Source organism: Wolffia australiana, chromosome 2 (assembly GCF_029677425.1).
Source record: "Wolffia australiana isolate 7733 chromosome 2, ASM2967742v1".
Classification (NCBI taxonomy): Eukaryota; Viridiplantae; Streptophyta; class Magnoliopsida; order Alismatales; family Araceae; genus Wolffia; species Wolffia australiana.
In genome coordinates, this window is record NC_135836.1 from 24,205,073 (window position 1) to 24,231,377 (window position 26,305).

General features: G+C 44.9%; 2 protein-coding genes across 3 annotated transcripts in view; one reads left to right on the plus strand and one right to left on the minus strand.

Moving 5' to 3' along the window:
• LOC144700187 (putative triglyceride lipase) overlaps nt 1–26,305 on the minus strand; it is a 46,515-nt gene that overhangs the window by 15,875 nt on the left and 4,335 nt on the right. The window contains exons 4-5 of one of the 2 annotated variants that reach the window (XM_078571618.1): nt 13,530–13,597; nt 7,475–7,544 (exon numbers count right to left, since the gene is read on the minus strand). In XM_078571618.1, coding sequence (XP_078427744.1) covers nt 7,475–7,544; nt 13,530–13,597 — 138 coding nt within the window. Of the gene's footprint in view, nt 1–7,474; nt 7,545–13,034; nt 13,102–13,529; nt 13,598–26,305 lie in introns of those variants that run through there. The other variant, XM_078571619.1, reaches the window with a different exon arrangement.
• LOC144700188 (uncharacterized) lies at nt 429–2,114 on the plus strand. Its single transcript, XM_078571620.1, has 2 exons — nt 429–1,675; nt 1,975–2,114. The coding sequence occupies exons 1-2, from the start codon at nt 646–648 to the stop codon at nt 2,001–2,003; spliced, it is 1,059 nt and encodes a 352-aa protein (XP_078427746.1). The 5' UTR covers nt 429–645; the 3' UTR covers nt 2,004–2,114.

A 26,305-nucleotide genomic window follows, 5' to 3' on the forward strand; every position in this document is an offset into this window, starting at 1 on the left:
AACCCCCTCTTATCTGCTGTTCCTCCTGTCAAGCCGTCAAGCTGAAAATATGCCCCACCCCTTCGGCCGGTGCTCGTCTCCCACCTTCATGTGTCACGCCATGATGCATGGCACCTGTTGAATCGAGTCTCTCTCTCTCCCTCTCTCTCCCTCTCTCTCCCTCTCTCTCTCTCTCTCCCTCTCTCTCTCACTCTCTCTCTCTCTCTCTCTTTCTCTTTCTCTTTCTCTCTTTTCACTTTATTTCTTTCTCCATTGTGAGTGGGCCACGTTCTATAAGTGGCCCACGTGGGAGTCCTTTCCTTTTTTTTTTATTCGACTTTCACTTAAGTAAAATCCCACGTGTGAGCCTTTAAGTGACTCACACGTGGGACCTTGTAATGGGGCCTCTTAAAAGGCCCCAAGCCCTAGCCGTCAAATGAAGCTTCTGAGTTTTTGTTCTTTCTAGTCTACAAGACTGTGTCTCAGGCGCCGCCCTTGGCTGGAGCTTCTCCTCTCCTCAACATCTCTCTATTTCTCCTAAACTAACATGGTATCAGAGCATCTCTGATCCTTGAAGGGCTCATCTACTGGAGCAGATCAAGTCGTTGTTGGAGGTGTTCCCTGTTGCTGTTAGCTCGTCTCAGATTTCTTCAAGCTCTGTCTGCAATGCCAAACAATGGCGATGAAATTTTGGCTACTGTTGATGAAGGACTGAGTGGAGTTAGACAAGGAGAGTCTGACTCTCCTCAAGTTCAAGATGCTGGTCGTCCTAACTTTATTTTTCCCCCACCAGAAGTCAAGTTTGATGGGGGAAATATGTTTGAGTGGTCCAAGATGGTCACTCTCACTCTGTATGGATGCCAGCTGGGAGACCACTTGACAGATGATCCAAGAGCTGCATCGGATCCAGAGTACAAAAAATGGAGGGCTGAGGAATCTCTGATCCTCAGCTGGATGCTCAGATCGATGACACCAGAGATGCGGCGAGATTTCCTCTACTGTGATACAGTAAAAGAAATGTGGGATGATATTCAGAAATACAGTGAAGAACAGAGTCATGACTGGAGGATTTACGAGTTAAATGTCCAGGCGACTCAAGCACGTCAAGGGACGGACAATGTACTTCAGTACTCCTCAAAACTGAAAGCAGTCTGGAGAGAAATTGACTACTTGTGGCCCACTCACAACCCACAGTCAGTGGAGCGGCAGTATATTTTGAAGCAGAGATTATTTACTTTTCTGATGGGTCTCAATCCCACGTATGAATCTGTGAGGAGCCAGCTCCTGCACAGAGAAAAATTGCCTAGTCTGGAAGAAGCTATTGGAGCAATCAGACAGGCAGAGAGTCGACTGCGTGTTGCCCCTGATCCTCAGACTCAAAATTCCGCTGCATTTTTATCAAGGAAGCCAGAGGCTAAAGCGGCTCCAAATACGAGCTGGCCCACTCGTCCACCGCCACCTAACTCGACTGCTTCACCAGAAGGGGAAGACAGTCGTGATGCACTGTTCTGCGCCTACTGCAAAAGGCGTCGACATACTAAAGAGAATTGTTGGAAGCTAGCATGGAAGAATCAGAACGCAGGGAAGAAGGCTTATGTATCTACTTCCCAACCACAAAACTCTGGAGCAGCCGGGACGAGTCAAGCAGTTGAAGAAGTGCAAGAAAAACTCAGCTCTACGTCATTGGCAAAGTCAGGTAATTCCTCTCCCCATGATTGGATTGCCGATACTGGGGCAACAGATCATATGTCCCCAGATGCGTCGCAATTCACCGAGTATAGCCCTGCTGAAGTGACACATAGAGTCCAAACAGCTGGAGATGGTTATCTGTCAGTAAAGGGAGTTGGAAAGATTCGGGTTTCCCCCCTTGGGCTCCTCAAAGAAGTCTTACATGTAGAGGGCCTAAGGACAAACTTGATATCTATACAAAAAGTAGTTGATGATTTGGGTTGCCAATTTATTCTGGATAGTGATGACTGTTTTTTGTATGACAAGGTCTCCGGGAGGAAGATTTCGTCCTTTAGGAGGGAAGGTGGCTTACTCATCCTTGATGGCTTGCCTCGACAGTGCATGGTGTCACAACATACGATCACCAAGGAGGAAAGGGTGATCCGTCTACATCAACGGATGGGACACCCTCCTTTTGACTTACTTAAGACTTGTTATCCCTCTATGTTTAATGGGATTTTAGCTGAAAAATTGTTTTGTGAGGCCTGTTGTATGGCCAAACTTCGAAGAACTACTTTTAAATTTATGGATGATCGCTGCTCTTCCCCGTTTGATTGTATACACAGTGATGTTTGGGGGCCCTGCCCAGTGGAGAGTTTAACGGGCAGCCGTTATTTCATTGTGTTTGTTGACGACTGCAGTCGGGCGATGTGGCTATACTTGCTGAAATCTAAAGCAGAAGTGCCAACAGTAATTATCGAATTCTGCAGTTTAATTCAGAATCAGTTTGGGAAGAAGATCAAACGTTTTCGATCTGATAATGGAACTGAGTTCCTCAATGCCGGGTTAAGTCGCACTTTATGAGCCAGGGATTATACATGAGACGTCATGTGTCAACACCCCTCAGCAAAATGGGCTAGCTGAGAGGCGTTTGGGTTACACATTGGCCACTGCCAGGTCACTATTATTTCAAGCAAAGTTGTCCAAGAAATACTGGGGAGAGGCGGTACAGACAGCAGCCTATCTGATAAACAGAATTCCTATGAAAGTCATTGATCTTAACAGTCCCCTGGATCGACTACGAGAATCTTTTCCGAAAGTTCGTCTGTTCTCTGGACTTCCTGCTCGAGTATTCGGATGTGTGGTGTATGTGCATCAGAATTTAGGCAAACTTGACCCACGAGCAATCCGTTGCATATTTGTTGGATACTCTGGGACTCAAAAGGGATATAGGTGCTTTCACCCTCCTTCAAGAAGATTCTTTGTGTCGGCAGATGTGGTGTTTAACGAGACAGAACTGTACTCCACTGCTGACAATGTGTCTGCGACAACCCAGACTGAACAAGGCTCACACGTATTTGAATTTCTACGTCATTTGACTCCTGATCAAACCCATTGTTCTACTGACACTCCAGCTGGGGAGATCGAGGTCAACACAAGCGGGCAGATAGTTGATGAGGCCGAAGATGAATTGATTCAGCCTTCGGATGAGCAGGGTGAACCAGCGGGAGCTATGGACAATCAAATTAATCCTGAGGAAGAATTGACCCAAGAAGTTCCGGAACACTCACTAGGAGATGCAGTTGCAGATACGAATGTAGAAGCACCGGATGATGACTCAGGTTGGCCTATAGCATTGAGGAAGGGAGTAAGGTCGTGCCGAGCTAAGGCGAAGTACCCGATCAGCCATTACGTGAAATATGAAAGACTGAGCAGTCAGTATCGGAGTTTTCTCACTCTGCTGGGTGAAATTGTTGTTCCAGACAGAGTCGAGGATGCCCTCCGAGATCCGGGTTGGAAAGCAGCTATGGATGATGAAATGTATGCTCTCATGAAGAATGACACTTGGGAGATTACTTCCCTGCCCAAGGGAAAGAAGGCAGTGGGATGTCGATGGGTGTTCACACCCAAATTTCTGGCAGATAGAACGTTGGAAAGGCTCAAGGCCAGACTAGTGGCAAAGGGTTACACACAAAGAGAGGGAATTGATTATGGTGAGACATTCGTGCCAGTAGCAAAGTTTAACACCGTCCGAGTCTTGATTGCACTTGCAGCTAAGTGTGATTGGGAAATTTTTCAGTTTGATGTGAACGCATTTCTCCATGGAGAGTTGGAGGAAGAAGTCTATATGCAGCTTCCCCCGGGATATCGATTGACAGAAAAACCAAATCAAGTATGTCGACTGAAGAAGGCTCTGTATGGGTTGAAACAATCACCGAGGGCATGGTTTGGACGCTTCACCAAGGCCATGGTAGAATTGAATTACTACCAAGCTAGAGGAGATCATGCTCTCTTTATCAAGAAGGGAGCAGGTGGAGCAGTTACTGTTCTACTAGTCTATGTGGACGATATACTTGTTACTGGTGGAGATATAGAAGAAATTGATCGGTTGACCAAGGCACTGTCCAAACAATTTGATATGAAGGAACTTGGACCATTGAAGTATTTTTTGGGTATTGAGGTTGCATACTCCAACGAAGGTATTTCTCTCAGCCAACATAAGTATACGTTGGATCTACTGCAGGAAACTGGGCAATTGGGGTGTAAGCCAGCGACAACCCCCCTTGATATTAATGTAAAGATTGGAAAAGGAGATGATGGAGCGGCGGTAGACAAACATCTTTATCAAAGGTTGATTGGGAAACTGATTTACCTCAACCATACAAGACCAGATATCTCGTATGCTGTCAGCCTATTGAGTCAGTTCATGAGTGAGCCATATGAAATTCATTTGCGAGCAGCTTACAGGATTCTGGCATATTTGAAATTCACTGTTGGACAAGGACTTCTATTCACTCGTGAAGGAGGCCTGACGTTGGAAGCCTATACTGACTCTGATTGGGCCGGGTCGGTGATTGATCGTCGCTCTACATCCGGTTATTGTACACTCTTGGGTGGTAGTTTGGTCACTTGGAGGAGTAAGAAGCAGAAGGAAGTCTCCCTGTCTAGTGCGGAAGCTGAACTTCGAGCACTTAAGCGGGGTGTCTCAGAATGTCGCTGGTTGAAGCATTTGTTGGAGGATATTGGATTATATGATGGTGAAGGAATCAAACTCTACTGTGACAATCAGTCTGCCCTTGCAATTGCCAGAAATCCTGTTCAACATGACAGGACCAAGCATATGGCCATTAATCGGCATTATCTTTCGGAGAACATTGATCGGGGAATCATTCGACCAGAGTACATTCCATCCGTCAACCAAAAAGCAGACATCTTCACCAAGCCTCTGCCTGGTCCGAGATTTCAACAGTTAGTGTCCAAGCTAGGCATGGTCAACATCCACACCTAGCTTGCGGGGGGGTGTTGAATCGAGTCTCTCTCTCTCCCTCTCTCTCCCTCTCTCTCCCTCTCTCTCTCTCTCTCCCTCTCTCTCTCACTCTCTCTCTCTCTCTCTCTTTCTCTTTCTCTTTCTCTCTTTTCACTTTATTTCTTTCTCCATTGTGAGTGGGCCACGTTCTATAAGTGGCCCACGTGGGAGTCCTTTCCTTTTTTTTTATTCGACTTTCACTTAAGTAAAATCCCACGTGTGAGCCTTTAAGTGACTCACACGTGGGACCTTGTAATGGGGCCTCTTAAAAGGCCCCAAGCCCTAGCCGTCAAATGAAGCTTCTGAGTTTTTGTTCTTTCTAGTCTACAAGACTGTGTCTCAGGCGCCGCCCTTGGCTGGAGCTTCTCCTCTCCTCAACATCTCTCTATTTCTCCTAAACTAACAGCACCCTATAAGCGGACCCTCTGGCCCCACGGCTCGACTTGATCGTAGAGCTTGAAATGAACCTTGCCCGGATACCTTTCTCCTTTTATCTTTACTGTTTTCGTGGATCAGTGTGAATCCAGTCTCCGTGGTCCTTTCCCCTTTTCTGAACCCCCTGGAGCAGTGATGGATACCTTTGTCAGCTTGTCCCTCCCCATGGGCCGGGACTGTCGCGACTCCCCCTGTCGCATGCATGTGACGCCCTCTGAACTTGCGACTCTGTTGGGGTTTCTGGTTAGCATCCGCAGGGGTATGGTCGAGTTGCGTGCAGGGTGAAGGGAGACCCCCGAAAATTGCTTGAGTTATTTCGTGCCTTTTCCCTCCTCTCGTCGACCTCATTCCTTTGGATCGCACAAGAAGGTTTGGGGTAGTTTACGCCGCCCAGGAGCCCACGCCGCCGATTTTCCTGCCATCGCGTCCGCTACCCCATGTTGACGGTGTAGAGAGACTGGTGTGCCGGATTCGCTCTTGGCCCATCGTCGAGATGAAATCGCCACTTCAATGTCCGCTCGGTCAAGGGGGTATGATATCACCCTTTCCCAACAACCCTGAGTATGTTTGATCATGTCTAGCCTTTGAGCCTCATTGTCCACAATTTGTTGTGGACTTCTGATGATGTTCTCGTTGGAAGCCCCCTTCACTCTTGATCCCTCGGCTGATGTCACCTCTGATGTAGAGAAATTCATAACTGTTGCTCTACCAAAGGACATGGAAGATCCACAGTAGCCCACACCTCCTACCCTGGCAATTGAGAGTCTTCTCTGGTTCTACATGCCAACCCCCTATCTCCACGAGGCTGGCAGAGGGGCCACAATCTCAGCCATACTTTGATGGTACTCTCAGCGCCGTGAATCTGAAACCATCATTGGCATCCGGTGTCCTTCAATCACCTCCACCTCCAATATCCCTGGAGGCCAGTCCCGTCGAGATGAGGTTGTGGAGTCTCCTGCAGGGTCTAACCATAGCCTCCAATGCCAGAGGTTTCTTCCATAGCACATGGCAGACCTCCTCTGGAGCTCAAAAGCCACCAACCACCCCCACCACTATTGGGCTCTCCTTCAACACTCGAATCGGCCCCTACACTTCACCCACCTTCGCCCATGCCATCCTTCCTCCTTGACCACCATGGAAGCAGTCAAACTAACAGTGAACTGTGCCCCTATAATGTCGGGAAATCAATATCTATGTGCAATCCTATGCATACTGACCCACGGCCAGACATCAGAAATAAATGCTCTCCCTACCAATATGCAGACTTTGGCTCCATGCGGCCCCACCTTGGTCTAACCGTCTTCATGATCTGGCTCCATAATCCAATGTGCTTCACCTTCAAAGAGCATTGGACGGTAGATTGAGTCAAAGTTACCTCGACATTTGAAACTGTTACCAATTGAGAACCCCCCTTCTTTTATCTGTCTACCATAAGCCTTCATGACACAGCCAGACATGAACACCACTCTCATGGCTCGATTTAACCCTCAACCCAGATAGGAATGGGGTATCATGGCCCACTTGATTTTTTCTCAATAATGACTCCATATTAAGCATAAAAAATATAAGACTAGAACTCTGAGGGTGCTACTTTTATTTGCTCATGTTCATCGCCATAAGGGTAAAATCAATCCTAGAGCTAACATGCATTTTTGAGACGATTGATCTATTTGGAAAGCCTAAAATGCATTATCTTGAGGGGGAATTTCAAGCATCATCCGTTTAATTATATATTACCTAACACCAAGTTATTTCTTTATTCAATAATTCATGAATAGTATTATGTCATTATCTGATCCAGTTTTGATAGAGGGGCCTCAACCATTTACTTTAAGGCTCATATGTAACTCTTAATGGGTTTTGAACTTCAAAATGGAATATTTTTTTGGTAGCACATTGTTTCCCAAAGCGACATTTCTTGCAACCAAGACTAGAAAAATATCAGTTGGAAAAGGAGATCTAACAAGGTCGAAAGAGTCTTTGCCTGAATTATGCTCATAAAACTAGAATAATTTGAGAATCACTTGAAAATTGATAAGCACACACCATAACCAAACATTTGTTTAAAAGCTTGTTGGAAATTACCTGTAACAGTTTACTGGAGCTCAAATTGACATTCAAAGTGTAGTTTTCATTCCAAGTAGGCTCCTTTGTCCTGCTTACTCAAATATTAATTCATGAAGCAGTTGCTTAGAGTATTTTAATGAAGTAATGGAGAACAAAAATAAGAGTAAAAGACCAGTGGGACCGTAAGATTGGAACTTTCAGGATTAAAATGAATAATTTCCAAGATGTGTTGACATGATCTAGAACTATAGAATGACTGGTAATGAAATAATGAAAATCAAAAATTAAAAAAATTGACTTCGATAAGATGCAAAAGAGAACAACAAAAATGTGATGTGTATATTATTAACAATAGAGACTAATATAGGCTCGACTTTCAAGCTCATCTTTTAACAAATGTGCTTCAAATTGGATATATTTCATGCAGTCAAATTGAACTGTATCATGAGAAATACTGACACAGAACAGCTAAATTGGACAATCACATGCCAGACAAAGTTTGGTTAACAGTTACTTGATTTGTATAATTTCAGCTTTTGCACACAACCAAGTGATCCCAATTCATTACTTATCACGCCAAGCAATTAGGCTTCCATCAATAAAGCTACACCAGCTGTGGAGTGACAATCAACTTGAGAGCCACCGTTGTCTGCACCTGTGTAGATATCCATGGAGACCTGCATTCCTGTAGAGATAACTCTGTATCCCATTGTGCATTTGAGATATCTGAGGATACGGTGAGATACATGGAGGTGAGCTGCCTTAGGAGTATGCATGAACTGGCTTGATACATCGATTGCATATACAATGCCCAGTCAAGTGTGGGTGAGATAAATGAGGTTCCCCACCAGTTTCTCATAGGATCTTGATCAATGAGCTCTGCATCTGCAGTATCAACCCAGCCATAATCGGCTTCCGTCAGAGTATCACGACGATGAGAAGCTATGTTTCCAACGTCCTGGAGAAAATCCTAAGTGTACTTATGTTGCCATTCAAAGACACCTGAGTAAGCCACCTTTAGTCCCAAGAAATCCAGCAGCAACCCCAAGTGTTTGATTGCAAACTCTTAACGCCAAACGATGAGCAAAAGATTTATTGTCCTCAACATCGCTGCTGGTGATGATAATGCCGTCAGCATATACCAAGGGGAGACTCACTCCATCAATGAAGAATGGTGACAGACCACAGTATGGTCATTATTGCTTTTTCTATAGCCAAATAACTTCATTGGGACTGAAGCGACCAAATTAAGAATGATAAAAAGGTTTGAGACCATTCTAATGCTCACAAACAATAGGAGTTGAAGAGGAGACGTGATTAACCAGGGGAAAATCCCACATAGATATCTTACTGAAGGTTTCTATCGAAGAAGGCATTTGTGACATCAAACTGCTGCAACTCCCAGGCAAAATGAGCGGCCAAAGAAAGTAGAATGCAGAATGCATTCTTTCGCCACCAGTGAAAAGGTTTCAACATAGTCAACAACAAAACTGTTAAACACATCCTTTAGCTGCCAAGCAAACCATCTAATGCTCCATGAGCCATCAGACTGATACTACACACGATATAACCCCTTACATGCAACAATAATACGGCGGCAGAAAGTATAATGTTCAGGTCTGGGTCTTCTCTAAAACTTTCAGACATTATTTGGGGCCACTCCCAATGCCTACAATGCAAGGAATAGAAATAGTGACAAGGGCCACATAAGGCATAATGGGAAGGGGTGCGGCTATGGTATGAAATGTAGTGGGCAAATGGGTAGAGTGATAAACAAAAGGAAGATGGATGTTCAGGGGCGGTATTAGAGGTAGAGATTGAAGGTGGACTTAGGTCACAGGTCTTGAAAGATGGGTGCCTACCAGACATATACCTAATGACCAAAACATTTAATGGGCAGAGGGGCGCCTGATAGACCAGGGTGCGTAGGAGACTCTGAGAAAACAGGTGGACTGACAATTGGAGGAGACCTAAAGAGTTTAAAGATAGAGAAAATTCAATACAGGATCAATATGTGAGAGCTGTGACGGGTTGTTGAGAGAAGTGGTAGGAACATGTAATAGAGATTGGGGAATGACAAAGGAAACAAAATCCAAGGGCATCAGAGGAGTTGGAAGAAAGGGAATAGTATGTACAAGCTTCATCAAAGGTGATGTCCCTGATAAAAATTTTCTTTGACCATTTGTAACCTTTCTGAACAGAGTAGCCCAAAAAAGACATACATCATAAAAGTCTTTTTAGATCAATTTTTTGTGAATCACAGTACAAATGAGGACATTGCAAGTAAATCTGAAGATACACAGTAGAAGCCATGCATGTAATTGTACCAAATGAAAATTTTGAGACAGTCATTCAAGAAGTTGAAGGCAATTCAAAGAGAGAGTGAGAGAGGAAGGCAGTAAATCAAGTGGGCAGAGATTAAGGCTGCATCCCCAAAAATATTTGGGTACATTTGTCTGAAATAGTAGTCTACTGATTGCATGAAGAATGAGGCAAAACATATGCAGGGAACACCATTCTGTCGTGAAATATAGTGGAAGAGGATACCATGATGTTGGAAGAGGACATACGTCATTTTGAGGACAAATCTTCAAAGAGGCAAGGGAGCATAGATAGGCCCTGCAGATAGGCTCATGTGACCGTTGGGCCAGTCCCTGCCAAGATGCCCATGATGAAACTTTTTAATAAGTACTTTCTATTTTGGATTATCTTTCTCTTACAGGTTTTGGGTGATCTAAGTACCACATAACGATGTTTAAAGTTGTTAATCATGTTTACGGTTGTTTTCACAAATCTTCCAAGCTGTAACTGACAAGAAGCACCTAGCGTCATCCATTAGGTAGAATCCCATCTTTATCTTCATCCTCCCCTCTCCCTCTAGATCCTTCATCTGTAGCTTCTTTCTCAAGAAAGTTTCAACGTGTCCACAAAAACACAGGCATCGTCTGATCAAAATCATGTAATAGTTGTGAAGAGTTTGAACTGAATAAGGACGTATAGCAACTATTAGCTTAGTCACGTCTGAATTATGCTTCAGTTCAAAATCCCGCATGTAGCACATGGCAGCATAAACAAAAAGTATAAGCCACCAAGGGGCATGATCTAGTTTTACATTTCTTTTTATGTTTGTTGTATAATCATTCTGTCCTGTGATTAAGGCCCATCCAAATCCCATGTTGTACAGTTTAATTTTCTAACTGTTTTTTTTTAATTAAAGAGGGAAGATCACCTGAAAGCGGTGGTCAGCCCAGAAATAATGATACACATGAACGTGCAGTGCACGACTAGCATGGTCCTCTCCAATCAACACTCCCTCCCGAATCAATATGTAATGAGGCTCTCCACATCATGTAGCACACTGTCTGTCAAACCTGCCCTTCCCCTGAACTTCACTTCATTGCGGTGTAGCCATATTGCCCAAACAACTGCGAGGACCCTTCCCCATCCCATCCGTCCCCTGCCTGCACTCCCCTGGACTGAGCCCTACTTGGATTAATTTTCTAACTGTTGTAGCGCACTTTTATTCACATCTTAAGATCTAACCTTGTTATGTACTCTTTAAGGGGTACTTGTCCTAAGAAATAACACGAAAGATTTACATTTCCATGTCTCTGAACTCTTCTCTCTCGTTCCACCCTAATCTTCTCCAACCTGAGATCCATCAAAGTCAGCAACACATAGAAGGCTTAAGAGCATCCTGCACAGGAGAAAAGCTACAAAAAAGTGGAGCCAAGAAAAGGCAGATAAGGACTCCGATGACTCATTTAGAGAGGTTTGTAAAAAAACCCCACAAACCAACCGGGGAAATAATCATAAAACAGATAAGGAAGGATAACCGAGGTGACATTGATGTACCCAGCATATCACAGACCAGGAAGAGGTGGGAAGATGGCAAGATGTCACACAATGGGGTTGAGCGCCGAGTAGAGTCATCCACCAACCTTAGCCAATCTAATCATTTAGTCTGAGACTTTGTGACAATTAAAATAAGTCATCCTAAACAAAGTCCTCAATGAGCTGATGAGGAGAAATGAGGTCAATTGAAAGGCTTGGAACATGGAGAACATTGGCAAGGCAGGGGTATGGATGGTAATTGTGGATGAAACATACAAAACATTCTTCGAAAGGAAATTCATACCTATCCAGGTGAATGTAGTGGATCCCATAGGCCGAAAGGAAATAATAAGGTACTTCAGATTGAAATGGAAACTGCTCCTTCAGAAGGGTGAAATGGAAGTAAAGTCGGGAAGTAGTGGAGTCAACATATTTGCCGCAGGAACATGAGTCTCAGCACATGATAAGAACGTGAGGGTTTTTATCTGAGAAGCTAGGGAGGGAGGATAACTGACTCCAGTAACTCAGAGAGAGAGGGAGAACATTAGAAAGATCATTGGCAGAGGGAGGTAGGCGAAGGAAGAACATCTGTAGAGGAGCTATGAGATCCAACAAATTCCATTTTCTTGGCTGCCCTTTGAAATGGAGGGATGTCCTATGAGAATGGAATACATGCAAAGTGGGAAACAACAGAAATACCCCTATTTGCATAAAATGACATAAATGCCCTCAACACGATGAGCATTGTATAGTACACAATCAATTAGAATGTCGCCACATAATTGTGGTGCTGAGAAGCTCTATTCAAGGGCTTAGAGCAGGTTTCCTTTGTAGGACACAACTTCTTGCTATACCAACAGACTAAATCACTGTGGGAACCTTTGGACTGCAGGTTCGATATATGGAGAACCAAGGAACCAGACTTGAGGTCGTCAGTGGATGGAGGTGGCCAACGCCTACCTTTGTGTTTCACAGGCATGGCATCGTCACTGTCCTTCACAAAAATTTTGAGTTCGTTTCTCTCAATTTGGAAGTTAGATTCAAGGGCTTACGAACTGCGCTTAAAGCTATTGTTAATGAGAAGGGCACCATTTTTCATCTTTAAGCAGGATGTTGTTCTTCAACAATTCCCACCACACCATTTTTCATAAATATGCTGCTGGCATATTTATGGCCCAAGCATGCAGTGTTACTTCTGGGATTTCAACCTGCAACATGGATCTGATGCCATGTTAGATTCAAGCGCCTACCAGGTGCGCTAATAGCAAGGGCGACACTTTTCATCTTTAGGCAGAATGTTGTTCTTCAACAATGGATGATGGAAAACACCTTAGTGTAGATGATAGTTTTCTCCCAATATATGAGTACACTTCAAAGAGACACCTGGATTAAGGCTCCTAAGAAATTTAAGGACTGACAGCTTTAGCACGTACATTAGATTCATTGAATTTAGCCCTGAAGGAGTGTGGTGGTCAAACTCCTACTAGACATTGAGCAATTCATTGACATATTCCAGCACAGAGTGATAACCCAAAGTCATTTAGGAGGTATTTAAGCAAAGACACATTTAATTCTTCCTGTCATTGGGCTCACTGATGATTTTCTCACAATGGGCCACACTCTCTGTATGCTGATATCTTTGCCAGCTATTCTAGCATAAAAAATGTGGGTTTCCTTTTAGAACTGAAGTCATGGGTGCTGGCAGCTGAGCAAGCTCTAATCCTGCAGAAATTGACAATCTTACTCAGTTGAACTTGGCTTCAGGTTTAATACCATGTCTATCAGCAGCACCCATGTCTACCAGCAAGCTCCAACTCCAGCAGCAGCCAGACCTCTCTCTCTTTCATGTTTAGGGTTCTGCAAATGAAGATCTTATTGCACTTTTGAATGGGCTTGTTTAAATACAAACTACATGGTACTGGGCCACAGCCCACAAAAGTAAGTTAATTTTAAAAGAGGTCCAAACTCAAGGCTTCAAAAAATTGGATGGGACGCCTATACATGTGGCTATTTGAAAATAAATATGAAATCAAATACAAAACAGACCAAGAAGTGCTGACAAACACAACCATTTTCAGTGGACATTTTTAGCTGCATTGTACTATGCTTTTGCAATTTCAATCACATATCATCTTTGGCTATTTTTAAGTCAGTGAATTTTTTTGTCTGATTCATGTAATTGTTTCTGATTCTTTCTTTGTTCAGTTGAAATATCAAATAAAAAAATCAAAGACCATACCCCCATTTGGTTCCACTCTTTACAATTTGGCTGTCCAAGTTCAAGATAACATATGGATCACTTGTTCCCTGACATTTCACAGAAGTATAAGAAAATAAATCAGACTATACCATAAGTGAAGGTATTTAAGCATCTTCAACATAGAAAAAACAAGTTTTGATTTATCAAAATTTTTGGAACTATCTATATTTTCAAATAAAGATCAATGTTGAATGCAGATAAATAAAATCAATGTTTCCAAATCCAAAATACAATATTTCAAAAAACAATTATGTCATCCCTCGACAAGGTTTGTCTTTTAAGAAAAATAGGGAAGATCACCTGAGCATGGTGATCAACCTAATGATATTTAAGTACATGGATGATTAGTAGGCATGATGACCAGAGTGCGCCCCCTTCACTCTCTTCTAAACCAGTATGCAACAAGACTCTTCACACCATGAAAAACGATCTCTGTGGAGGATGTCCTCCCCTGAAAAATCACCTCATTATGGTGCAGCCAAATCCCCACAGCACCACAAGGAGCCTTCCCCATTTGTCTTGATCCTGGATCCATCTTCCCTGATAGATCTCCAAAATGCCCTAGTCACAGGAGGCATCCACCATAAGATCTTCTCTAATGCTCATATGGCCTGGGCAAAGTGATATGCAATGAAAATATGAGAATAGTGTTCCTCTCACTTAATTCACACAGTGCATTCTGCCAAGGCATCCTAGAACATTTTAGTCAGTAGGGCTCGTGTCACAAGTCACTGACTAATTAGATAGCATCCAAAAACACATATCTTTATGGGAATGTTTTGTTTCCATAGAAGGCTACATATGATTATGGTTGTCACTTCCTACACAAATCCCTTACTAATCTTCATGTAGGCATTCTAGACCAGAGATGCCTTCCCATTCCCAAGCATCTTGTTTCCCATTCCCAAGGTTTGAGGTGTACTACCAACTATTACATGGTTAACACCTCTTCCATCCTCTGATCCAACAGAGCACTCTCCAAGATCAGATTCCGTATGACATTCCTCTACAAGGTTTCTCTCTAGATTGGACAATTTTTTGGGCATGAAAACTCAAAGAATGATATTTTGGATGTACATATTTGGGCAGTTATTTTTTAAGGGAACGGGCCAGTGGCATTCTTCAGCCACTCACTTCCTCCCATGTCTAATCCAAAGTCTGTCTATGAAAAGGAAATGACGTCCTCTTAAGGGGCTTCCAGACTGCGAGCTACCCAGAGGGCATTCCCCTACTTAAATATGCTGGTGACACAATGCTCTTCATGAGAGGATCAGTGCAGTAAGGCGTGTAGCTTTCGAACTTTTGTTGTCTGAGTCAAAGTGCTCTATAATTTTAGGCACAGCTCGGAGTTCAATCCAAATGAGCTATTTGGGTCTACCAGTGACGTGGAGGTGTCTTGCAAATACAGAATAACAGCCAGTTATAGAGAAGGCCGAGTGGAGACTAGAGGGCTGGCAGAATAGAGTAGGAAATGGCCTCGACGAATTAATGAGAAGGTTCGTCTGGGGAGGTACTGGACATTAAACGTCCAACGGGATGCCTCTGATATCTTGGGACATATTATGCAGAGCTGTGAAGCAGGGAGGGTTGGGGATTCTCCATATGGAATCCTTGAATTTGGCGTTGTTGACCAAATGGGTAGAAAGACTTTTGACATTAAAAAAGGATCTGGTCTTGAATGTCCTGAGGGACAGATATGACTCAAAGATTGATTAGGGATGGCGTTGGGCTAGAGTTCTAGGGGAGCCTCCATTCTGGTGCGATCTATGTCAAACCATACCACACATCTGCCAGCTATTTGATGCCAAACTGGGGGATGATGCTGGTTTTTGGTTCTGGACAGACAAGTGGTCAAAGAAAGGTATCGTAAAGCTATAGTTTCCCAGACTCTTTGCTCTCGCACGGAACCCACATGCCACTGTTTTTGAACATCAGGACGGAACATGGAACCCATCCTTACATTGGCACCATTGGAGTAACATTTTGAGGAGCTGATGGGAATGCAACAGACACTCATACATCTCAGCCCATCAGTGAGGCCCGTGATGGGAGGGAGTGTGGGGGGGGGACCATCTTTTTCAATAAAGGATACCTATATGAAAATCCAAGGAGAAGCGGTGGAGGATTCGACGATGAGAAGTACATGTGACATGCTGATGAAACTGACAATCCCTCTCAAGGTGAGGCTTTTCAGTTGTTTGTTGAGGCGGTGACGACGTGAGACATACGCCTTTCATAAGAAATGGGTCCCGACTACATTTGCAGAATGTCCTGTGCGCAAGGGGAGATGAAGACTGTTCCCAACTCTTCTTCATACATCAGCTCGCCACGGAGTATGGGCATCGCAGCAGATTCCAGGAGTGAATGTTTCTTCTGATGAGGCATTCTGGGCATCGGTCAGAGATGGTAGCTACAGCAGCAAGGTGGATACCCTATCCTGCACCCCAGAACTTGGCTTCATCGAAACTCACAATAATCGGCCGTTATTTTCTTGGACTCGGACTCAATACGCGCAGAGGTGGCCTCTCTATAAATAGCAGTCACCAACCGATCATCGCACCTTATATGATATGACATCAAAATCCTCACAAGGGCGGCCGAATCTTATTCTATTCCATTACATTTCCCATTCTTATAGTTAAGACCCAAGAGGCCAACCACCATCCCCCTCCTTCATTCCCTAGGCAGCCCACTCATTGCGGTCAGCTGCTTCAACCACCCCAGGCTATCCACCACCTTTGTGGCTCCCCCTCCGCAACCTCACCGCAGTCCCACCCTCACACCACCTTGAACAACCACAGCCCCACTTCCACCCCTACCATCGCAAAATCACCACCTTGGCAAGTTCCAACCTTTTGGCACCACAAGCTCAAACTTTGTCACGACTTTCAAAGTTCCGCGCTGTCTCCATCTCAACCACACCACAGGTGGTGTGGTCGAGATGCACTGCGACCTCCCACCATCTCGACCACAACACGCCACTACCTCTGATTCCTACCTCCTCAACCTCCAACAACCACCACCACCAGTCAACAATCATTGTGACATTGTCACTCCCTCGCCATCTCCCATTCTCCACCCCCACCCAGTCGCTGTCACCACAGTCCTTTCAACATCCTGAGCCAGCTGCCATGGAATCATGCCGCCACCACTAATTACTGATGATCGCCACAACTTTACTACCACCGTCAAGGACAACAGGGAAAAGTGATGGGTGCAGGAAGAATGACAAGTTTGGCAATCTTGAGAGGACCAGGAAGCGAAGGATAGCAGATCCACAGGGGAATCAATTGTCGATTTGTGATGATGACGGGGAACCTAGGGGGCCAGAAATGACAGGCAGAACACAGCGCCAATACATTATGCAATGAATCGACAATTGATTAGTTGCCTCAGTCCTCTTTCAAATATTTATTGTTATGTCAATATATTGATCCCACTTCTGCATAATCCTAAAGTGCCTCACTGGCAAGCATCTGTTAGGACTCATATACGAGTCTACCAGAGGAAGCGCCTGGGCTACAAATGGGCCCACAACCTGCACCCGACCCCTTTAGGGCAGAGGTCATGGGAACAAGCACGACGGTAAAAAGGGGGAGCGAAGGAGAAGATCGGGCGGGCAAAGAATGGTACGATCCTCCTCTACCTTCCCTTTCTCTCTGGACTTCTGAACCCTAACTCATTCTTCTCCTCTCTCTCTCCCTCTCCCTCCAGACAAAGGAACAATCAAAGGGCTCGCTGTAAGTGTTGGACTGGGACTCCTCAGATCCCTATTTTCCCCTTCTCCCCCTTCTCTAAGTCTGTTGTAAGTGGGCCACAGATCTATAAGTGGCCCACCCTTTTTCCCCCCTCTTTTCTCCCCTTTTCTTCTCCTTTTTCCTTCTCTTTCCTTCTCGAACTTACTCTCCTTTTTCCCACGTGTGGCCCACTGTTTAAGGAGTCACACGTGGGACTCTAGTCGAGTAAGTGGTCCCACGTGGGAGGCCACTTAAGGACCTCCCCACGTGGGACAAATGTAATCGGGGGGGCCTTTTAAGTGCCCAAAACCCTAGCCGCTAATGAGAGCTTCTCCTGTTCATTCTTTCTGTTCCCTAAAGGCGCCGCCCCTGGGCTGGAGCTCCTGCAGCCTCCTTCTTCCTTTGCTTTGGCCTCTTCTGCCCTCTCAGACACATCTCTGTGCTATACTCGACTCAGATCCACTTGCTGGGAACAGTTTGACATGGTATCAGAGCAAGGTTCGAAGGAAGATTCAGCAGCAGGTTTGTTCATTGAACAGTTTGAAGGAAGTTTTGGTTCAGATCGAACTCTAGAAGGGTTCCTTCAGGGCCGCAGCAGCAGTTGGAGTAGCTCCTGACCGTTTTTTGGCCCAGATCGAACCCTAGAAGGGGTTTCTTTAGTCCCCTACAACAACTTCAGGACTCTTCATCAACTTTTAACAAGGATGTCAAGCTTAGGGGATGAGAGCTCGACCCAGGGTAACCCTGGAGTTGTCCAGGAAGCCTCTGGGGCCAGAGGAGTGGAGACAAGCTCATTAAATCCAGAAGTTGGAAGGCCTGCTGTGGTATTCCCCCCAGCAGAGGTAAAATTTGATGGGGGGAATATGTTCGAATGGACAAAGATGGTGACACTCACTGTCTACGGTCTTTTTCTGGGAGATCATCTGACGGATCCTCCCAAAACCACAGCTGATGCCGATTTCAAGAAGTGGAAAGCGGAAGAATCTCTGATCTTGGGCTGGATGCTCAGATCCATGACCCCGGAAATGAGGAGAGACTTCCTCTATTGCGAGACGGTCAGAGATCTCTGGGATGAGATCCAGAGGTACGCTTCAGAACAGTCTCACGACTGGCGTCTCTACGAACTTAAGGTGCTGGAGGCATCGGCACGCCAAGGAGGAGAGAACATTCGTCAGTACTCATCCCGACTTAAAGCCATCTGGAGAGAAATTGACCATCTTTGGCCGGTACAATATCCACAGTCCATGGAACGACAACTCATCCTCAAGCAGAGAATTTTTACATTCCTCATGGGACTCAATCCGGTCTATGAGTCTGTGAGGAGCCAACTGCTACATCGTGAGAAGTTGCCTTCTCTGGAAGAAGCCATTAGTGCCGTTATGCAGGCTGAGAGCAGACTTGGCGTTACTGGTGACTCCCAGGCTCAAAACTCAAACTCCGCTGCGCTGCTATCGAAGAAACCTGAGAGCAAACCTAATTCCACTGGAAATTGGACGCCACGCCCATCTCAGCCGAGTCAATCCGGGGGAGGCGACGGAGAGGATAATCGTGACGCTCTTTTCTGCAATTATTGCAAGAAGAGGCGCCACACAAAGGAGACTTGTTGGAAGCTGGCCTGGAAGAATCAGAACTCCGGGAAGAAGGCCATGGTGGCGGCCTCACAATCACAGAATTCAGAATCCGCTGGGGTGAGTCCCGAAGTCGAAGAGTTGCAGGGAAAGATTAGCTCTACCTCCCTGGCGAAATCAGGTAATTCCCTATCCAATATTTGGGTTGCGGACACCGGAGCTACGGACCATATGTCCCCAAACGGGTCTGTTTTCAGTCATTACTCCTCTTCCAAGATTAATCACAAAGTTCAGACAGCTGGAGGGGGAACCTTGCCCGTAAAAGGAGTTGGAAGTGTCCACCTGGACTCAGTTGGCCTCCTTAAGAATGTTCTGCATGTGGAAAATTTGATGACTAACCTTCTCTCTATTCAAAGGGCTGTTGATGACTTTGGATGGAGGTTTATATTGGACAGTGATGACTGTTTTTTCTGTGATAAGGTATCCGGGAGGACTTCATCCTTTAGGAGGGAAGGGGCCTACTCCTCCTGGAGGGCAATGTGGAAAGATGAATGGTGTCGCAAGAATGAGCCCCAAGGAGGAGAGGGTGATCCGTCTTCATCAACGGATGGGTCATCCACCTTTGATTTACTCAGAACTTGTTACCCTCATTGTTTAGGGGTATTTCGGTTAAAGAATTTTTTTGTGAAGCCTGCCAGATGGCAAAACTTCGAAGGATTTCTTTTAAATCTATGGATGAACGCTTTTATTCTCCATTTGATTGCATACATAGTGATGTGTGGGGGCCATCCCCCGTTGAAAGCTTGACTGGATGCAGATACTTTGTTGTCTTTGTGGACGATTATAGCCGTACTATGTGGTTACATTTGATGAAATCAAAGGCCGAGGTACCGAAGATAATAATTGAATTCTGCGAGATGATTGAAAATCAATTTGGGAAGAGGATCAAGCGATTCAGATCCGACAACGGAACGGAATTCCTCAACTTTGAAGTCAGATCGCATTTCTTGGCCAAGGGGATTATTCACGAGACCTCATGTGTCAACACTCCACAGCAAAACGGCCTAGCAGAGAGGCGTCTTGGCTATACTCTCGCAACTGCCCGAACTTTGCTATTCCAAGGGAATTCGCCAAAGAACTATTGGGGAGAAGCCGTGTTAACAGCCGCTCATCTTATTAATAGAATTCCGATGAAAGTAATTGGATACGAAAGTCCTCTGAGCTGTCTGAAGCAATCATTCCCGGAAGTTCGCCTTTTCTCCGGACTCCCGGCTAGAACATTTGGGTGTGTGGCGTACACCCATCAAAACAGCGGCAAGTTAGAACCGAGGGGAGTACGCTGTGTCTTTGTGGGTTATTCAGGCACCCAGAAAGGGTATAGATGCTATCATCCTCCCTCACGAAAGTTTATTGTCTCTGCCGATATCACATTTCAGGAGTCTGAATTCTACTTTCAGAAGGAAAGTTCAGTTGAAAGGCGTTGTGAAGCCGTAGAGGAGACAAACCTGGGATTCCTTCAACACATGGGGAACACTCCAGGAACTTCCCCTACAATGTCCATTTCGGTACAGCTTCCTGAAAAGCAAATCTCGAAAGAAGACACCGGTGATGAAAGTCCTGTGAATCGACCTCAGGTGGAAGATAATGGGCAATCAGAAATTGAACACCAAGTTGATACGGAAATTGAGGAAAGCCGGAATGAGCCAGAGGAGTTAGAAGACAGACCACCTATCAGTGCTGTGGAGGATGACCTTAGTTGGCCCATAGCACTCAGAAAGGGGGTACGTAGCTGCCGGGCCAGAGCTAAGTACCCTATTAGCCAATATGTCAAGTATGAGAAGTTCAGCGATCACTACAGAAGTTTTCTCACACGGTTGGGAGAAATTCAGATTCCAGTCAAGGTCGAGGAAGCCCTTCAGGACCCTGGATGGAAGTCTGCCATGGATGAGGAGATGAACGCCCTCTTGAAGAACAATACATGGGAAATTGTCACCTTGCCCAAGGGAAAGAAAGTTGTGGGGTGCCGCTGGGTTTACACCCCAAAGTTCTCAGCAGACCGTACACTAGAACGTCTCAAGGCCCGGTTAGTTGCCAAGGGATACACCCAGACGGAAGGCATTGATTATGGGGAGACCTTTGCTCCGGTGGCCAAGTTTAACACAGTGCGAGTGCTGATTGCGCTTGCTGCTAAGTGTGACTGGGATATTCTTCAGCTTGATGTGAAGAATGCTTTCCTTCATGGAGAGCTAGAAGAGGAAGTTTATATGCAGCTCCCTCCGGGATACACACTCACAGACCAGCCAAATCAAGTATGCAGACTGAAGCGAGCATTGTATGGGCTTAAACAGTCCCCTCGAGCCTGGTTTGGGAGGTTTACCAAGGCGATGGTTGAGTTGAACTACCACCAAGCTAGAGGGGATCACGCATTATTCATCAAGCAGGGACTAACGGGAAAGGTTACTATCTTACTAGTGTACGTGGATGATATCTTGATCACTGGGGCAGACAGAGAGGAAATAAGCCGACTGATTAGTTCACTATCAAAGCAATTTGAGATGAAAGAACTTGGTAAGTTGCAATATTTTTTGGGAATTGAAGTAGCATATTCCAGTGGTGGTATACTGCTGAGCCAACACAAGTATATCCTCGACCTCCTCCAAGAGACGGGACAGTTGGGATGCAAACCAGTCTCCACTCCTCGATGTGAATGTTAGAATCGGCAGAGACGATGGAGGTGCAGCAGTGGACAAGACGGCTTATCAGAGGTTGATCGGAAAGCTAATCTACCTTAACCATACAAGGCCAGACATATCATTTGCCGTCAGTTTGCTTAGTCAGTTTATGAGTGAGCCACGGGAAGTTCACCTTCGGGCAGCCCATCGCATCCTTGCTTACCTGAAATTCACTGTGGGCCAGGGACTTCTCTTCTCACGTGAAGGGGGGCTCGCGCTGGAGGCTTACACAGATTCTGACTGGGCAGGGTCCGTGACCGATAGTCGATCCACATCAGGGTACTGCACATTCCGTGGGGGAAGTTTGGTCACATGGAGGAGTAAAAAACAGAAAGAAGTATCGCTATCAAGTGCTGAAGCGAGCTGTGCATTAAAGAGGGTGTCTCCGAGTGTCGGTGGCTGAAACACCTCCTAGAAGACATTACGTCTATGACAATAATGGCATTTGCCTATATTGTGATAATCAGTCGGCCCTGGCAATAGCAAAGAACCCGGTTCAGCACGACAGGACTAAACATATGGCCTTAAATCGACACTACTTAGCCGAAAATATTGATCGTGGCGTTATCAAGCCGAAGTACATTCCTTCTGTAGATCAGAAAGCGGACATCTTCACTAAGGCTCTTCCGGGTCCCAGGTTTCAACAGCTGGCGTCCAAGCTCGGCATGGTCAACGCCCACACCTAGCTTGCGGGGGGGTGTTGGACTGGGACTCCTCAGATCCCTATTTTCCCCTTCTCCCCCTTCTCTAAGTCTGTTGTAAGTGGGCCACAGATCTATAAGTGGCCCACCCTTTTTCCCCCCTCTTTTCTCCCCTTTTCTTCTCCTTTTTCCTTCTCTTTCCTTCTCGAACTTACTCTCCTTTTTCCCACGTGTGGCCCACTGTTTAAGGAGTCACACGTGGGACTCTAGTCGAGTAAGTGGTCCCACGTGGGAGGCCACTTAAGGACCTCCCCACGTGGGACAAATGTAATCGGGGGGGCCTTTTAAGTGCCCAAAACCCTAGCCGCTAATGAGAGCTTCTCCTGTTCATTCTTTCTGTTCCCTAAAGGCGCCGCCCCTGGGCTGGAGCTCCTGCAGCCTCCTTCTTCCTTTGCTTTGGCCTCTTCTGCCCTCTCAGACACATCTCTGTGCTATACTCGACTCAGATCCACTTGCTGGGAACAGTTTGACAGTAAGGAAGGACTCTCCCTGAGGCTTGGCGTCCCTCCTTGTCATCCCTTTCCCTTGCTGTATCTCTCTGTTGTTTCCCAGTGTTCAGAACCTTACGGATGGCAATGCACTGTTCTTGTTAAATTTTGTTCTGAAGTCTCCGCCCATACTTGACCGGCAGGACGGGTCCTAACAGCATCTCATCACATTCATCAATATCAGTAAGGGGCCATTAGTATTGTACGTGTTTGGAACCCACCAACCGCTTATTGTAGAAGTAGATTGATGCAGACTATGCAGACTGTGTGTTTCTTTGTGGGTCCGATACCAGTTATTGATTTCGTCTTGGCAGTAGTCTTATAACTGGGCACCATAAGAAACAGGGTCTTGGTCAATGCTTAAGTGTAGTGGCTGAAGCTCAAGGAATTGTTTAAGTGAAGTGCTCGACCAATGGATTAAAGGGATTCTAACTAAGTTGAAAGATTCCTCTAAGTTCCTGATCCAAGTTCCCGCCAACAACAAATCTACAGTTACAATCGCACACTTTATAACAGGTAATTATTGCCTCATTTTTCCCTTCAAAAGAATCGAGATCAAATATATGATCGTTCTCTTTCCCTTGAATAAAAGTATATTTCTTATCTAGGACAAATTAAGGATCCAGAGAGACATCAATTCTTTTGTCCAATTCTTCTTGTCCATCATGACTTTGGCAAATACATGGAGGCAGATCAACACTCGTAGAGTATAAGCTGGACATGAATATTTTCCAAGCATCATAGCTGTTAAACATCTAATTTCATCCTTTTCTATTTTGACACACATGTAAAAAGGTGGGCCATGAGTTATAAATGGCCCACCTATCTCTCTCCTACTTTCTCTTCCTTTTTCCTTTCTCTTTTCCTTCTTTTTCTTTCTTTTTCTATCGCTCCCCAAAGAATGACCTTTTTGCCCCTTAAAATAGCCGTTGGGGCAACGACTATATGACCGTTGCCCCCAACGGCTATCTTGAGAAAGGACTTAGCCTATAAAGGAAAGTCTTTCCCAACCTGTTTATGTGTGAGTTTTTCCCCTTTTCTCTGTATCAAAAATCTCAATAAACTTCTTCTGCATCTTTCTCATTTGTCTCAAAAAGGCCTCATTTGTCCTATCTGTTCCCAAAGGCAGAATTCTCTGCATTCTTCACATGGTATCAGAGCAAGGTTGATTCATTCAACCTTCCCTGACGAAAGGAGCTCCATAGTCTGCAAGTCTGCAAGTCTGCAAGCAAGTTCTATCATCATATGGGAAAAAAGGCTGCTTCCAGGAAAGTTTCCAAGCAGGCCAAAGCTTCTGCATACAGCTCGGAAGAAGAATCCTCTGCAGACGAAGTGCTTCATATATATGATTATACTAAGAACAGACTGGTCATACCAAATCTGGATCTTAAGTATGATGGTACAAACGGATATAGTTGGATGAAATTGACCGAAAGGTCACTGGTCGCCGCCTTCATGGGTGACCACCTTACTGATGATTCACCACCTACCGATAGGCTCAGATTGAAGCTTTTGGCGCGCAGAAGAAGCATACATCACCAACTGGATGGTGAGAAATATGGAGGTAGAACAAAGAAATCAGTATTATCTAATGGATGTTGTTGCAGATATATGGAGGGAAATCCGTAAATCCTGTGCAGAAATGCAAAACGAGTGGAGGGTGTATGACCTCCTTCTTCAAGTAAAGTTCATCCGGCAGAAGGAATTATCAGTAGCTTCATATGCGTCCCAACTCAAGGCAATATGGAGGGAAATTGATCAGCTATGGCCAGTCTCAATTCAGAATCTCGAGTACTGGCAAAGGGAGATTAAAGTAAGAACACTTACCTTCCTCATGGGCTTAAATTCTGAATATGAAAGTCTCCGATCCCAGCTAATCCATCGGGAGAAATTCCCTACATTGGAAGAAGCGATCTCGGAGGCAACAAGTGCCGATTGTAGAAAGAAGATCAAGCCGCCAGAAGGCCAAAAGCAACAATTATCGACTGAGCCCTCTGTCTCAGTAGCACATGCCGCTAAAAAAGAAGAGTCAAGAGAAAAATCGTCTAAGCACGTGTCTAAGGAAGCAACCGGCACAGAACCCGTAGTCTGCGCCTACTGCACCAAGCCAGGACATCATATTAAGGAGTGCCGGAAGCTGGCATGGAAGGAAGACCTCAAAAAGAAAGGGTTATGGAACCCAGGAGCAAAGGATAAAGCCTACGTTGCATCCTCCAGCAGTCAAGTGGGAGAAGCACCAAAGAAAGAAGAAGGAGATATTCAAAAGCTCATAGCTGAAGAAGTCGAGAAAGTATTCAAGAAATTCAGCTCCACGTCTCGCCCAATCAGGTGAATATAAAAGTATTGCATTTACTACATATGAAAATCTTCAACCAGAATCACATGGATGGATAGTAGATTCTGGAGCCACAGATCACATGTCACCTGATAAATCATGCTTTGAGGAATATAAAGTAATAGATGATAATCATGTTGTCTTTACTGCCAATGGTGGGATTCTAAAAGTGGCAGGAATTGGGAAAATAAAGATTAAAGATGTATTACTACAAAGTGCTCTTCATGTACCAGGACTTAAAGCCAACTTGTTGTCACTACAACGACTAGTGGACGACACAGGTTGGAGATTTATATTTGACTCATCTAACTGTTTTTTGTGTGAAAAGGAAACCGGCCAGAAGACTTTATCTGCTAGAAGACAAGGGGACTCCTGCTAGTGGACGGACTAGAAGGACAGAGGACTCTGAAGATGGTTCTCAACACTCAGTCAAGAAACAGTATTCTCTTACTGCACAGGAGACTTGGACACCCTTCCTTTCATCTTCTGAAACAAGTGTACCCTGATTTGTTTAAAAACATTGATATCCAAAGATTGGTTTGTGAGTCTTGTCAATTTGCCAAGCATAGAAGATCTCATTTTTCAAGAACTGATCATAGGAAGAAATTTCCATTCGATATGGTTCATAGTGACGCGTTTGGGGTCCTTGTTCTACCACAGGAAGATCGCAGCACCGATGGTTTATAATCTTTGTGGATGATTACTCAAGATATTCCTGGATCTACCTGCTTAAACACAAATCAGAAGTCCCAACCGTGATCATCAGATTCATCGAGTTGATCAATAACCAGTTTGGGAAAAGGGTTAGAATACTTCGATCTGATAATGCAAGGGAGTATTTCAGTTCTGAAGTTAATCAATACATGAATGATCATGGAATTATCCATGAATCCTCATGTGTGAACACTCCTCAGCAAAATGGACTTGCTGAAAGAAAGATTGGGCACATTATGTCTTCAGCCAGATCTCTATTATTTCAAGGAAACTGCCCCAAGACTTATTGGAGTGATGCTGTGGCTACTGCTGTACATCTTATCAACCGAACTCCATCTAGAACCCTGTCATTACTGTCACCGATTGATCTATTAGCCTCAAGTCACCCAGAATTATCTCTTCATACAAATTTGGTTGCTAAAGTATTTGGGTGCGTAGCATATGTTTATTCCCACTTTGCAGGAAAATTGGACTCCAGAG

Excerpts from the sequence above, each read along its gene's own strand:
- LOC144700188 (XM_078571620.1), top strand. The coding sequence starts at position 646 with ATGCCAAACAATGGCGATGAAATTTTGGCTACTGTTGATGAAGGACTG. Across the intron at positions 1,676-1,974 it reads TACGTCATTGGCAAAGTCAG|GTCTCCGGGAGGAAGATTTC; the intron begins GTAATTCCTCTC and ends TTGTATGACAAG.